Below are 16809 nucleotides of genomic sequence, written 5' to 3'. Positions count from 1 at the left end.
GATATACAATGCATAAATATGAATTGAACAGTTAATTGTTACCATTTTCCAGACACTTGCTTACATAATATGACAAAGCTGACATGCCAACAGAAATATAAAACAGATGCAACATTGCGTAGACTTGCTTTCTTCCACAATCTAAAAATCTAATCATGTAAAACTTGGGATTCACATCAACAGTGATTGATGGCTCCAGTTTGGATCATGGAGGTCATGTGGGCAGCATGTGCATGCCATAGAATGACATCAGTCACAAAACTCTATCATGGCATCAGCCGTGTATACGACATGACATATCTTTGATGTAAGCCCCCAAAATTGACCAAGGTTTGTCCTCGGGATTGTGGGTGGGGGGAGGGTGGGATAGGGAATTGAGTTTTATTTTTATATTTTATTATGTCCGTTTGCCTCTGAGTCGCTGATGCTTGGGAGCGGTCTGGCCTGTTCCTTGTGTGTGGCTGACTGCACTTGACCACTGAAGGCTGTGCTCTTGTGTAGAATCTGTGTAGAATTCAGTTTTTTTTTCTGGGAATCTGTGACTTGATGGCGTTCGTACTTGCCCCTGGGCTTCTGTTATAAAACCTAAATAAAGATATTTTGAAAATAAAATTGGCGGTTTAAGCCCGATCAGAGCCCCTTCCATTAGAAATGTAAAGTTAAATATTACAAATAATATAATACTAATGTGAACGGCTACTTCTGTGGTCTACTGGCTGTGTGCACAAGATATCTGGCGCTTATCGGTTCACTGGTTTGCGAGATTATCTCCGGACACCCAGACAGACTGAGACAGACCTCCTGCAAAGCTGCGCCGTAAAAAAGAAATTGGCTACAGGGGGTACCTCACAACTCTTGCTCGTCTCCATCAAACGGACAGGCACTCAGTCTAGTCAATCACACTAACAAAAGGAGACTCTCTTCTGTCTGTTTAGAGTCAATACGACACTAATTCACTCTGGACTCAAACAATCAGCCAATATCAACCAATAAACCAATATCAACTACTATTATTGGCTTTTAACAAAGGAATTTGTATTGTCACATAAAGAACCAAAAATGCACTGAAGGAAAAAAATGATTTCATTCTTAGTCTTATGATTACACTATAACATGACAAAAAACAGTTTAGAATTATTTTCATACTGTAGTTCATGAAAAGGCTATGCTGATAATTTATGGAAAATACTATTGGGTCCAACAGCTTTCAATGCTCAATTATTTCTTGAGGTCCATGCAATATCTTTCTTTACTATAACACCAAAGTCCAATTTCTTGTTTCCATCCCCCAGTAATCAAAGCTGGTATCAAAACATCTGCTTCGGCCTAGACGAGAGTCCCTAGACTGGAGTCAGTCGGTCTGTCTCTCTGCTTGTAGAAAGCAGCAGAAACATCTCGCCTCTCACAAAGCACAGAGTGGGAAGTGGAACAAAGTCACCTGATCAAACATGCTGACCACAAAGACACAGCGGCTGTTAGTCAACAAGCCTCCTACATTAAATTAAGTTTGTGAACTCTAGTTATATACAGATTTACTATGCAGAAAATTACGTTAATGTCATCGGCTATTACAAAATACTGAGATTAGTGCATCCATTGCTATCACGATCAGCAGGATCAGAATTTCCTTCAAAGTAGAGAGGCGTCTGTGTTGTCTTCCAATCATCAAGTTGGCTCAGCAGTCCTCCTAGATAACAAACAGTCTTATCTTCCGTTCTCAGCATTGTCAGCAGGCCACGTAAAATGTTAACAACTAAAAACGTCAAGCGTCACACTTCCCATTTTCTCTTTCACTTCTTTTTTTTCTCTGACGGTGTCTCCTCCACTAACCACAGCGAAGCACATACATACACCCCCCTCAGTTAAAAACAATAACTGGGAAACAAAGGAGCTCTGCAGCTCTGTACAGAAGGAAAATACATTAGATCAGGAACATAAAGGATCTCTGGGACGATCATGTGATGCTATATCATTCACATAACCACACTGCTGGAAGTAATCATTATCCATTCAACTGAGACAGAATTCAGTGTTGAGGACTGTGTGTGTGTGTGTGTGTGTGTGTGTGTGTGTGTGTGTGTGTGTGTGTGTGTGTGTGTGTGTGTGTGTGTGTGTGTTAGTGAATCATTCATCAGTGTTGGAAGCGACTATCGGTAATAACAATGAGCTGTGCATTTCAGCCGTCATTAAGGCCATTTTGCAGAAGTGATAATAAATTTGGGACCATGAGCAGTAATTGTTACACTAGATCTGGCATATAAATTGATGACTGATGACTTTCACGCTCTTTATGAAAGCGGGCACTATAGGAAAGAAGAAACTGCTACCAAGCCAAAGTATGCTCTCTGTAAACTTTCAAGTTCTTTGCAAAACTCAAAAGAAGAATCACACCTGTGTGAAGTGAGGGGCGCTCTAATCATCGTACATCATCATCAAGAATGGTAGTCCCTTATTGGTCAAGGGTTCCCACCGACCTCCATATGCCGATTTGCTCAGACACATGTCACATAAATTCTCTGTTCATTGTCAATGGCAATTTAATGTTTTATTCAGACAACAAACACTAGTTCTCCATTCATTGTCAATGGCATTTGATTATTGAGAGGGGCGCTAACCCCTCCTATATACAGCTTTTGTCCTCACACGTCTCAATATTTGCCATTGACAATGAAAGGAGAAATTAGGTCATGTGCCTCAAATATGACGTAATCATAATGTAGACGAGCAAATCGGCTAACCAATCACATAAATTCAGTTGTTCATGAGATGATGTATGATGATGTATAATGGTAAGAGCGCTCCTCATTTCACACAAGTGTGATTTTTAATGTTTGTTCAGACACAAACATTAAAGCTGAGGGGTTAGCGCCCCTCAAAAAACTTATATCCACAGGAAGAAAATAACCTTTTTTGTTCTAAAAGGTTTTCACCTTTAAATGTTAAACAGGACTTATCTAAATAGTACAGGGGTATTAATGATCAGTGGACAGGACACCTGCATAAAGGATTTGTAGAGTAGACGATCCTAACAGAAAAAGACAGGACTTAATTAAGCAATATTACACGAGAGGGTATTGCCACGACAGGGATGCGGTCAGGAACGAGACGAAGTAGAGTTCCGCAAGAATCGCTGAAGTTACCCTTAAAACTAAGAAAATCGCTAAAAGAATATATTTTTTTAATGACAGATGTAGTCACTACGACCACAAATGTCCCAAGAAACTAGCTAGCCTAGCCACTGAGTTTGCTAGCGCTCGGGGAGAACAGAGCAGCTGAATTATTTGTTTTGATTAGGTGTTGAACGTTGCTGGTTTAACCCACGGCTAGAAGGCTGTTTCAATCAATCAGATTGCTTCCTCGAAACGACCTGTGGTAGAATCTGTATTGACTCGGCGGTGTATGGTGTTAGCTTACCTCCAGGACGGGTCCAGCCCCCAGTATGGTCCTCTCCACCCCGCTGGCGTAGCCCTTCTGGCTCAGAGCGGTCAGACAGTGGATCAGGAAGTTGGTGCTCTGAGTCTTTCCTGAACCGCTCTCTCCGGAGATGACGATGCACTGGTTGACCCTCTTCCTGAGCATGGCATAGTATGCCACGTCTGCGATGGCAAAGATGTGGGGCTCCAGCTTTCCCAGTTGGTGGTTCTCGTACATCTTGACATACTTGGGGTTGTAGATGGGCAGGAACTTGAAGGGATTGATGGCGATGAGGATGCTGCCCGCGTAGGTGTAGATTTTCTTCTTGTGGAAGCGCATGCGCAGGTTGTTCAGAATGCTCTCCTCGTTGAGGTCGGGCAGGTTGCAGAGGTCCGCAAAGTCATCCTGTGGCGGCGGGAGGAAGCCCCTGGCGGTCAGCCTCTGGGCGTGCTGTTCCTTGGACAGGGCTGGGAGGTGGACATACTGAATAGCTCCGTCGTCGTTCCTCTCCTGGAACATGGAAAAGTAACCCCATTTTAAATCATTTTTTCAAGTTTCAAGTATCAAGTATCAAATCATAACTATGGGGTACACACAAACACACAAAGATAGGCATAGGAGGGGCTAGCGCCCCTCAAAAATGAGGTAGTACCAGTAAACATGATGAATTAATACACATAACTGCCGTTTATGTTTGTGTAAGGTTTTATCCATGGATTTAGCACAAAGATGAATTGAGCTGACTCAACAGTGTTCCACTATACCTGTAGTAAGAAGTAAAAGCCCAGGCTCTGAGGATGTTCATCCTGAGCCTTCCTGGGCCACAGCAGCACCCTCTGCACTGGCAGGTCCCCGGCCTCCAAGACCCATTCTTCTCCGCCACATTCCTTCACCTCTGCTAACACGTAGAGACGGCTAGGGTCCAGCCCCAGCTCTGAGGTTGCATCCTTAATCACAGAGGCTGCTGACGCATCCTTCTGCACTCTGAACGGAGAATGAAGAAGGTTATTAAATAAATGTGATCCATACAAGATTACCCAATTACATTTATTAACTAAAACATGCTCAGTAGAGCACACAGGTGCTTCTGGCTCCATCGCCTTTTGGCCAATATAACTTCATGGTGCAAGAGACCATTAATCAGTTCTTCCGGGGCTCGTGATAAACCTTCCTTCAAAGTACTATTGTGCTATGTTAATCCTTGCAGATTTTTAGAGCATTTTTGTGACAGACTACGGCCACTAAAACGACTCCTTTTGGCTAATCAATGTGAGAAGTTACTAAATGATTTCCTTGGCCCAGCCAGGACCCACTTTTCCACCAAGTTTTCTGCAACAGTCAGGCAGACGAACGCATGGACGGGACTCATGGGAGCGAAAACATTACTTCCTTGGTGGAGGAAATGAAGAAAAACATAAATAGAGAGGCTCTTGTTTTGGCCATTTTCTTTGCTCATGGACCACAATGCAAACAAGCTCAATCAGTTATTGATGCTATATTAAGTTAACTGATAACTTAATATAGCATAAAAATCAGTTTAACCACTTTAAGCTCACAACGAACGTATCGTGATGCGCCTCATTGTGCATGTAGATTATAATCTTGAAAAGTCTTGAAAAAATGTGTAAGAACATTGCAGTTGCAATGACATGAACCAACCTGAGGCAGCAGCAGGTAGAGGACTGGTCATCCAGCCGGGGGTAGATCTGGAGTAGGTAAGTAGGTAAGGTAACTCCCCCTCCTCCTCCACCTGCGTTCGTTGCCATGGTGGCAGCGCCATCTCTGACACTCATTCTGGGCCAGGGGGAGTGGCCTCAGCATGCCGCACCCACTGCCACACTCACCATGCAGCACCTGGTGACGACATTACACATGGAATAACTCATTTGGATTTCATGGTATATATCCTGTTATAATAATAACAGGATGCATCATGTTCAATTATACACAAAGTAACACACAACTTAGTTCAGAGAAAGATAAGAGACATTGACGTTCGCTTGTAACTTCCATGCTAGATAATATGATTCAGAACTAAGAAATTCCAACAAAACTGTAGCAATGATTTTACAATATTACAGACACACTGAAATAGTCCACATTCCAGTGCGGGGCATTCCACCGTTGTAAAAGGCCTAACAATTAGTCACTCTGTCATTTCAAAGGGCAAACAAAAAATATGTTGTTAAGCACAGAAAGACAGAGTTAGACTGCATTTTAGTTCACATTCTAAACTTAAGCATAAATGTTTGTCTTGGATTGGCCCAGCAGCAGGCATACTGTAACTATGGAAACCGAGGACACAGACTAGATAAATAGTAGTTTAGATTATAAGAAAGAGCTGTGGATTAAATGAAACGGTAATAAATATAAAATGAAGGGTATATATATATTTAGATTTACCCCTGTGAAATATTCCAGAAATATTGACCATCATTATTTCAGCAGAACCTTGTTCTTTATCCCAGCTAGCCCATTGAAGCCAATCATCACTAGCGTGGATAGATTACTGTACCAAGCTACGCTATAATCACATGATTGTTAAACGTTCTGTTTACAGTTTTAAAAGCCCATGGAGAGACAACAGGGCTCAGAGATCAGGCCAAATTGGCCTGGTAGGCTAGTAACATGAAGCTTTTACAGCAGTAAGGAACATTTACACACAAATCTTCTGAGTTCTATAAGGACACAAAACAGGCATGTGTTCATCTATGCTTTTTATTTCAACAATCAAACAGCTAAAAAGATACCCTTAAGACATGAGCTGATAAGACTTAGAGGAAACATCTTTAAAGTCTTACTGCGAGCTGTAAGTCTATTTTATACTGTAGAGTCTGTGACGCAAGTGCTGCTCTTCCACCTGACTGACCAAGCCACAGACATGACGATGTAGGTAACACATCACCAACAACACAGCTCCATCCACTACATAACAACGAGGAGAATGAAGAGCTCTGAGGACTAAATTGTCACTCAACAAGTTAGACTAGGCGTGGTATAACCCACAGGATGTGGAAAAGGTTTTTCTTTTTGTCTCCAACTGACAGATAAGTCAACACATTGTGAGCTTGAAGATCTGGTATTTCTTTGAAATGTTTAAAAATGTTCACCAATAATAAATAAGCCATGATGTGCGAGTAGTCAGTACACCCACTGGACATAGTATGATGCAGGGACTTACCCCAGTTAGCCAGTTAACTAAATGATAAATGAAGTCATGTTTACACACAGTGTCCCACTTCCTTTATTACAATACGTTTCTGGTGAAGGGGGTTATTAACCTTTTTTCCCCCTTTTATAAGATATTTTGGGGCCCTTTAATGCCTTTTATTGATAGATTGAAAGAAGGTTGACAGGAAATGGGAAGATAGATGGGGGGATGACACGCAGCAAAGGTCGTTGGGATCAGGAGTCGACTCGAACCAGCAACACGCTGTCAGGCTGGATTATGTGGTCAGATGGGTGGGCCACGAAAACTTGAGATTAAAAAAAGTCGAGAACCATTGGTGTATAGTTTATATATTTGGCTAATTAAATAATGCCCAAGTCACTCAATGTTAAAGAAAGTGAACAAAATCTAGCACATCTGGATATCCACATATCTATAAATATTGATTTATCTCAGAGTAAATTAAGGGCACGTCTTTCTCTTGCGGTGCTGGTATAAATACCAAATTAGCTTTTATAATATTGCAGTGACAGTCACTCACCACACAATCTAAAAATAGCGTTGCCACTGAAACTTGACTGTAACTAGCCGCTGCAGTAGTAGTACAGCAATTATGGGCTCTTCCTCTAAGTGATGGCAACCAAGATACAAAAACAGACAGCATGAGACAAAAACCACAAGTCACATAATGATTACATGGCATGTGCACTTTGTGCACGCACACACAATGTGCGTGCACTGCACAAACAAACATAGTTGCCCGTCTCCCATAACAGAGATGACTGACTGCAAGGTGACAAGGTGATGAGTTAAACAAACCAGTCCTTCCCCCAACCAGATGACGAGTTCAACAAACCAGTCCTTCCCCAACCAGTGCTCATTTGTCCCGCAGAGGATTACTCAGTATTCTCTCTCCCTGGCACGGCTCCAACACTATGATCCCACATCATCATTGAGCCCTTGACTACTAAAGACAACACAAAAGAGCATTGTTCAGGTGGAAAAGGCGAGGGAGGGATAATATCCATATTCAAACAGCCTTGAAGATGCAACAGGAAAACAACCTCAGTGTTGAGAACATGTACAATCATTACTCTATTCAATAGAGTAATCATTAGAGTATATTTCCATTACAAAGGTTTTATTGTGTAGGTTTAAATGTGGTCATCATTCATTAAGCACAAGGGGGACTTCCAGTGCCAGTAGCCACACTTGTCCATGTCCTTTTCCCAAAACAAATTGGTCAGTGAATGAACACACTTCCAGCTCTACCCTTGGATATTAACTAGTTAAACCCATGGTCTCCTTATGTTTCCCTATACATAATGGGCTATATCTTGCGCCACCCTTTACCCCTAAACTTATTTGCCATTTTTTACTATTTTGAAAAACATTTTAAAATAGTTCAAATAGCCGATCTACAAGCTCAAAATGTGTCGATGTATATCGGCTAGTTGAACTATTTAAAATTAGTTTATGGATAAGTGTATGGATAAGGCGCACTTAAGATAGGGCCATAGATCTGTTATTTGGGCCAAAATGTTCGCCGCAGAATAGGGACGCTAGAGTTCAAGTAGTAATAGAGAATGTATCCTCAGTGCACACACACACAGCTACACAAAAGGAAAGCCCTGAGCTGCTGTTGTTGTTGAACAGGATGAAGCAGGAAGTTCTGCAGGGCAGATATAACATGATGTGTGAGATCAGCTGCTTTTACAGACAGGAGAAGTTGGCATTCATTACAAAATCATTGCGCCTCATTTTACACTGTAATTTGCCCTTGAAGGGTAGTGTTAAGTTAACAACACAGGACAGAAACAGTATTTCATACTTTAGCTAGTTATGCTGGTAAGCTTATCCTATCCAACATAAGCAGACCTCTCTCGCCCGGAACTGCAGTAAAATCATCACTGTTCATTTTAACTCTGAGAGTGGAGCCAAAAGGACCCATATTTGTGAATTATTTTATACTCTCCGTCAGAGTTGGCTAGCTGTAGATAGTGTGAGACTGTGGTTACTGTACCAGACTAGCAAGCTGGCAGCCAAAAACACTATCTCCTTGGTTCCTTCTGTGTGCCAGTCAGTTTTGTCCGTCTGTCTGTCTGTCTGTCTCTGTCTGTCTGTCTCTTGCTGTCTTTCTGCGTCCGAGGACCTGGCAGGCATTATGAAGCCGTTGCCATCGTTTCTGGCTCTCCGTCAAGCCATAGAGAAATGTGACTCTTTGAAGGAGCCTTGAGCTATTTCAGCATTGATTCAGTCAGTGGAGCATCCAAATGGACCCCAGCCAAAGAGGAATAAGATCCAGGTTACATTGTTTGTAACCAATATCGATGGAGAACAATGATCTATAGTGTACTTTGAGTCGCATAGACAACAGCTGGGTAAAGTTCACACTGATGATGGATCACGTAGGCTGACTTTGCATCAGAAAATGCATGCTGTGTAAACTGTAAGCCTCCCCTGGGGTAACTGGAACCTGGTCTAAATCACTGTGGCAGGCAGACTGCACTGCTTTAGTAACCGGATCCAGAGGTCTAGTTCTGAAAGCATGGGGCATGATGGGGGCTTTCGTTCATCGTTGGTGTCATTCAAGCGGCGATGGTTTATTTTCCCGACCAGGAAAATAACAAATCTTGTAGACTGAAATGTGCCAAAAATAAGCAGGCTATGGGGAAAAGGCTTGGCTCCCATAAAAGTTATTACCGTTCATTATGCATTGAGATTTTACATTCCCACTACATAGTATAAACCTTATTATTTTCACTGGCACTTCCAAACTGAAGGCTCGCCACGAGACAAACAGGTAGCACATAGAGTGTTATGAATATGAAGATCCTCTTATTATTTGTTTCTTCACTACAATATCCCATTGTGTCAACCATAAGACAGATGTGATTGTTCCCTCGCTGTTTTATGATGGGAGTTTTATCAGAAAAGATCATATAACCAGGCACACGGAAGAAAGACCATGCATTGGACCACCCCATCAGTTGTGGAGACAGACGTTTAGGGGGGCAACATAGTTGGTAATGTTCCAAACCAAACAGAATCATACCCAGGCATATCTTCACAGTCATACCCACTCAGACGATCAGACCAGCTAAAACTCATAGATTTAGATGAGGTGAGCCAAGTCCACATGGATTCTGCATTTTTGTTAGCTTCTCACGATGTTAACTATGTCAACATTTACAAACAGTATGAAGCACTGAAGCAGTCTGTCGAATGCTAGCTAGTGGCACTAGCATTAAAAGCAAATTCATAGCATATTCATTAATATGAATACTTCCTTTTCAGCTATTTCGGTTGTTTCTTGCCGATTAAATCAGCTTCACTAAGTTTGTTACAATCAATTCAGACAGTGCTGGCCATAATGTTTTATTTATGAATGCATTCACAGGAAGTAGTTCATTGGCTACAGTGAAAACAAAGTACTAAGACTAACTTATGTTATGAGACCAGCAAATACAGAGCCATGGGTTAAATGAAATTCTGGAATCATTTAAGATACATAGAAAAAAAAAAGGGGGGGGGGGGGGGGGGACTGTGGAAATAGAGCAACTTAACGGCTGTTTGTGACCACAACCCCAGAAACATGCCGGTCTGTAAAATGCCACGGCATGCAAAACTGCAGAGACCACAAAAAAAAAGAAAATACAGCAATCATTATCCTCCATCATGAGCCGTCTGGTTTAAATCTGTCACTTTAACTCCTCCAACGCCAGTGCCCCCAAAACCAACTTCAGTGTAATTCATGTCTATAAAATAGACTGTATACACCAACAGTGACGTATACCAAAGAGCAGTCTACTGTATCTACACGCTTGTGCAACGCATTGTGAGCTTGTAGATCTCCTCTTTTCGATGCCCAACCAAGTATAAATCAGGCATAAGGAAATCGAAGTGGGTGGGAAGGGGAAGGACCGAGAGAACAAGTTCAGTCAACATAGTGACGAGAGAGAGGGGAGGAGAGAGAGAGAGAGTCCCAGGAGTCAATAAAAGGAAGATGGAGCCTTAGAGATATTAGCCAGTCCTTTTTGAGAAAAACACGAGACGGATACCCAGCATTCCACAGATAAGCGTGATGGATCTCCAACCCATCTGCTTTGTTAAGGCTTAGCCTGGCTGGTACTATGGATCGAGGAGAGATACAACTAGTAAACAGCACTGCAGCTGATGGTAGCCAGGGCCTCCTTAGCTGCTTAGTGTGTGGTAGGAGAGAGCATTAACAACAAACAAGTACCTTAAACCTGTTGTTTCTTCAAGGAGTAGGCAGTGCTCAACTGCTCATCCCCCCTTAAGACTCAATAAACCCCACCCTACAGTATCTGGCTTCTTAAAATAGGCTTGTGAAAACAAAAGTATAGGCTAAACCCTATAGTAGAGTCCTTTTTTATTTTATGACAAAGAAAATATAAAATGAATGGATGCTGAATATTATAAGTTTGATGAAACTGTCAAAATAGAGCATTGGTCTTTTCAGCCACTGTTTTGATTGAGTTAATTTGAAAGATGTTCTCTGGGACCACACATTTCTTGGCTGCTGTAAAGATCTCCAGTCCTCTGCCCCCAGGGAGCTATTAGACTGTTCTGTGAGACAATCTTTCATGGAGCTACACTCTCAGCACTCAGATAAATGACATCATTCTTAACATGCAAAAGAGGCACACACACACGTAGACACAGGCTGCTCGCATACAATCTCCACACACACACACACACACACACACACACACACACACACACACACAAGAGAGTACTACATTATTAAAAGTTAACTTCGGGAGTTGATTTTGGGGATGGTAGGCAACTTGAAAACTGGATCTTACTCATCGTTTCCCTTCCCTCCCTCCTTCTACTCATTGCCTCCGAGTGGCTGCGATCCTTATTGGTCCTAATTCTGCTCTGTCCTAAGTTCCTAACCCCACTATCCTCACTCCTACAAGGTTTTGAAAAGAAGGAAAGGACATCAATAGTAGGCTTATTGGAAGGTATGCAGGTACTATGGTAGATATGTCGCAAAATTCATAAACTTGTGGATTTGATTTGAGCACTCAGTAAATAGGTTTTCAATGTAAGGGGTGGTCTTTTAGATTTTACTAGTCCTACTTCAACAACGTTAGGAGTCATATTTTGTATTATTATTATTTATTTATTTTACAAATTGCAGCATTTAACTCCCATTTCATCTTTATGGTTAGAAAATGTATCTGAAAGAAAAAACATGCACAATTCAAAATCTGGCAACTTTAACATTTGCGAAGAATTATACAAACAACAGTGCAAAGTATATGCAAACTGAACAGTATACAAAGTAAATTAAATAGCACCGAAATAAATAAATATAAATATCAACAAGCTCGGAAAACAATCAGCTGGACTGCGCATGCCACTGTTTCTCTTTTGCTGCACTGCACTGTTATGCTCAAAGAAGTGACCCTAAAGAAATGGAAATTTGGTCTGAGGCTGCACAACATTCCGGCATCTGTGTGTTATGAATATTATTTCTATCTTGTTTTTACAATGATTTCTATGTGGATCTTATTGTTTATAACGTCGAATGAGGTCTGATGCGGCCATGAAAAATGTCTGTGGATATTTTTACCAGCTGCAAGCTGGTCAATATTAGCTTGTGAAAGTCCCAACAGGAGATCATTTTCTGCTGAGCCTGCTCTGTCACCAGTTGGCAACACTGGTTGCCAAGCCTGCATATTTCCAGCCTAACGTGTATTCATTCACAGTTGCTTGCCTGGTTTGGTTTTGGAGGCTGCTTTGCTTATTTCTGTCACGACAGTTGCCACCACTGGCAACAACCCATAACATCCCATCGTCTGCACGGCATGGCTAGTCGAGCAGTTCTGATTGGCTGCCTCGTCTCCAGCCATGTTGCCTCAGAATTATTTAGGGTCACTAATTTGAGCAGAACAGCGGAGCACAGCAAAAAAGTGGCATAACGTCAGCAGCAGACCCACAGATAATAATGCAGCTGGTAATTAATGTATTTTATCAATTTGCATCCAGGGACCCCCAAAAGGGTACACGCCACGGTTGTGTCCATTATCAATAATCTGCTTTTTGGGATGCAAAACGCAGCCAATTTGCACCACTGAGCACTTAAAAGTTAAAACTCATTGAAATTTGAACCTGCAATCCAGTCAATCCACAGACACAATCTGACTTTGAAGAGAGAAAATGTGAAGTGACAGAAAACAATATTCACAAGATCGACTGTTGCACAACAACAATTGTTTATTCTTTGTGACTTCCAATGTCTATTTACTGGACATGTGTATGAATACTTTATGCAAGCGCAAATTTCAATGTGCACATGTAGATTAGATTGCATGTGTTCAAATCAAATCTACATGTTCTTGATTTTGCAACAACCTTCATATATGTATGCCCTTTACTTCTTTACATAACAGTGTTCGAGTGAGGATAGAGGAGCTAGGACAGAGCTGAATAAGGACCTGAGACACAGCCAGCCAGTACATACTTAAAATAAATATATATAAGTCCCACCCAAAAGGGAAGGACGGGAAGAAATGGGAGATGTGGTGTGTCATACTGTTAAGGCAGATGAGATAGCCTTTTAGCCTTTCTCACGTTGTTGCCTCTATAATGGACAGTCATCCTGGTAATTTATGACCGCTATGTGAATGCTTTATATAATAAATACATACATAAATGGATGCACCTGGGACGTATCCTCAGTGATGTATCCCAAGGTCATCAGGGTTTCGGGTCTCGCAACATCATACCCCTCCCTCAGGTGACCCAGCCGGGAGTGATCAAGTCCCGACTTACGTCCCAGTAGCTACCCTCGATAAGTCCCATTAGGGAAAAACCAGGGCCACACAATCCGTTCCTCCTGAACTACTCTGCCGGGACTGGGAGGTACCATTCTGGCACATGGAAGGACTAGGCTCTGTGGGTTGACACCTGTCCGGGCCCCTCCTACGTCTCACCAGGTCCACTCCTGCTCTCACCAGGTTAGGCCCTGTGCGTTGCACCAGACTCCCAGCACCAGGCACTTCATTCAGGAATGGTGGATTCTCAAGCCGCAACGGTTCCGCAGGCTCCACCTTGCCCTTGGTGGTGCCGCAGGCTCCGCTTGAGGCTTGCATGGCCCTCCTAAAGGCCTCACCGTGGGTTTGTTGGGCTTCTTCCTCACGGAAGACACAGGCTGGGGCGCTAACCCATACTGCTCCCGGGTGCCGTCTAATTTCCGGCTGCCACCCGTCTCTCCGGTGGTCACCAAACTATTCCTGGTTGTCACTTAGTCTATTCCTATGAGTCACTTTAAATGTTAATGCACTTACTCAGCCCCAATAACCAGCCAACTCATCTACATGGTCCACCAAAGATAGAGAGCACACATTTGCACAAACAGCCATTCAGCACTGAGACACCATTGGGTGACTAGTGTGTCTGGCAGGAAGTGGATTAGTCAATGACACACAAAGGCCAATGAATTTAACTCAGAAATAAAATATGAGAGTTATGTCTGTCACTGTACGGCGGTTCTATGAAATGAATTCCGTATAACTCTCGGAGATTGTGGTTTAGCACTCGGACAGTCAGAAGGCTCTTCCTCTGAAGCTTACGGATGCCAGTGAAAATGAGGTCGACTCATCCTGCTTTGGAACTCCTTTTGCCTATTAACACACGGTTCAACCTGCAGGAAGTGGGTGATGTCAGCTATGTGTCTGGTCTCTGGAGGAACAGTGACATAATGACTCCACTGCAGAGGCAGAGGTCAGAGGATGACTGGTGGTAATCCTCCAAGTTCCAGTACAACAACCAACCTCTCCCATCGCTGGCCTACTGGTAGACTACAATGACCTTACAGTGACAACACCTGAATCTCACTGACCACCACTAACGTGCCTTTTACGACAACTAGAAGCTTGCGCGCCTACTGCCCGCTCGCGTCTAACGCCACGCGTCTATGTGGCACTGCGATCTGAGTGAGGCGCGCGCACACACACACACACACACACACACACACGACAGACAGCGATTTATCTTTGGCCATGACTGTGTTTTTTCTGTGCTGGGCAGCTTGTGTGGGCGCTCTGTAATCAGTCCATTGCATCACGGAAAATGCAAACACCCAAAAATCTGGTTTGAAAACGCAGAGGTAAAGTCAGTGACGTATCATGGCCACAAAACACAGGCGTAAACGACACTTCCGCATACGTCACGATATATGACTTGGCCAATGGAACTTGAGGTTGTGTGCGTGCACAAAGTGTGTTCTTCTCAATTGTATACATAGATGTAACCTCTCACGAATCACCTTCACTGGCAACACAATGCGAAAGGACACCGTGCTTATCCCTGTGGTTGAGAGGTGGCAGTAAGTAAAGGCTTGATTGATGAAGTTCCAAAAAATAAAGGTAACCTTATAGAAGTTATTGAATCAGGCGAAATCCCTCAGGCCGAGCAACTTTTATCTCACTTTACAGACCAGTGGTTCTCAACCATTCTAGAACTGAGTCAGAGTTGATTTGATTAAAAAACCTTTCAGTACAAATCAGAGTGACAGTAAATACAATAGCATGGGCTGAAATGCATTTAGTAAAAGGGAAAGCAACATTTCTTGTAATGTTATCCAGCAATAGTGCTAGGAGGCAATTCAAATGTCCTTCCAGGTCAGACCTTCCTTTTCCTTTGTCACAATAAAAGCTTCCCCATTTTAGTAGTTATGCCAGTCCAGGGAGTCCCACAGCATGGGAATGTATATTACGTGAAATGTATTAAAAAAATAAAAATCACACCCGTGTGAAGTGGGGGGGCGCTAATATATTAAAGTCTATATCATGTTGATTAGGTGATGTATTAAAATGGTGATGTAAAACAAACAGTGCAAACACAAACATTAAACGCCATTAACAATAAAAAGACAATAGGAAGAGGTGGTTTGCCCCCTGGGTAATAGGATCTGACAGGATCTGTCCCTTCATTGTCAATGCGTTTACAAGACAAACATTAAACCTGTGTATAGGAGGTCACAACACGTGTGAAGTGAGGGGCGCTCTTATCATCGTACATCATCATGCATCATCTCATACTGGCCAATCAGAATGCCTGTTGCCTCAAATTTACGTCATATTCAGCGGACATTTGACCTAATTTCTCTTTTCATTGTCGATGGCAAATATGATATGTGTGGGGATGAGATGAAGTAAATTCTCCCTTTATTGTCAATGGGATTTAATGTTTGTGTTGCGGACATTTTGTGGGGACAAAAGCTGTATATGAGGAGGAGCTAGCACCCCTCAAAGATTCTGGGGCGCCTGCTGGCCTAATGATCCAGGCGGATGCCACATATAGGCTCTGGCCTGACAGTCCTGTCAATCTTGTATCTAGTATCAATAAAGGCAGAAAAGCCAAAAACGAATCTTAAAAAAAATAAAATAATAAAAGTTCTCAAAGCATTTCATCCCCCTCTCTCTCCTGCCTTTTCTGTCTCTTTTCTACTGTGTCTATTTGAAATAACGCATAAAAATGGCCAAAATAAATGAAAGTATGATCGCTATCACTTCATTGAAAGTTTATGTACGTCTATGTTCCTTGCCAGTTGTCAGGACAGATAAGTCACTCTGCTGTAGAACCAAACAGACGAGGCCAGATCCTGTCTTCTCAGGGGAAGTGATGCCCAGCAGGGACACTAAAGTAGTATGCATCACCACCACCACTCTCTCTGGCTGATCTAATGGACATGAGAGGGGATGGGACTCAGCCAAAGCTGGCTGCATTGTACTTCAGGCACAATGAGAGACGGAGAAGAAGTTAAATACAGAGTAGGCCCACTGTGCGTGCGTGCGTGCGTGCGTGCGTGCGTGCGTGCGTGCGTGTTATATAGAAACAGTATAGCATTTGAGTGTGGACTGTGGAGGGAGCATTGTGGTGTGGGGATACATTTGCTCAGTGCATATTGGTGCAGGAGAGCGGTTGATGTTGCTCAGTGGAGGTAAATCACTCTCAGCGTTGGGGGTCTTTATGGAGTGCAGATGCACCCTATGTGTCTGTGAATGGACCGAAGCACCACCCACTGCAGCCATGTGGCCTAGAAACGGCTCAATCAGGGATTTAACTCATCCAACAGACGCCAGCCGGGCCAGTCAGAAAGACAGAGGTGGAGAGAGAAAAGCGGAAAGAAAGAGAGTAGGGGTGTGGGGGGGGGTACTTTAAACTCTTCTCCTCCCCCTCGTCTTTAA

General features: G+C 42.8%; 1 protein-coding gene across 1 annotated transcript in view; it reads right to left on the bottom strand.

The window, feature by feature from the left end:
• Positions 1-16809, bottom strand: part of LOC310860729 (myosin IXB) — an 82017-nt gene that overhangs the window by 49816 nt on the left and 15392 nt on the right. Inside the window, 5 exon segments of the mRNA XM_083767849.1 lie at positions 3415-3875; positions 3878-3893; positions 3898-3924; positions 4179-4398; positions 5074-5268. Coding sequence (XP_083623975.1) covers positions 3415-3875; positions 3878-3893; positions 3898-3924; positions 4179-4398; positions 5074-5207 — 858 coding nt within the window. The 5' untranslated portion in view covers positions 5208-5268.

This window comes from Protomyctophum parallelum, assembly GCF_964188405.1.
Source record: "Protomyctophum parallelum genome assembly, chromosome: 6".
Classification (NCBI taxonomy): Eukaryota; Metazoa; Chordata; class Actinopteri; order Myctophiformes; family Myctophidae; genus Protomyctophum; species Protomyctophum parallelum.
This window is presented reverse-complemented; position numbering and strand designations above follow the sequence as displayed.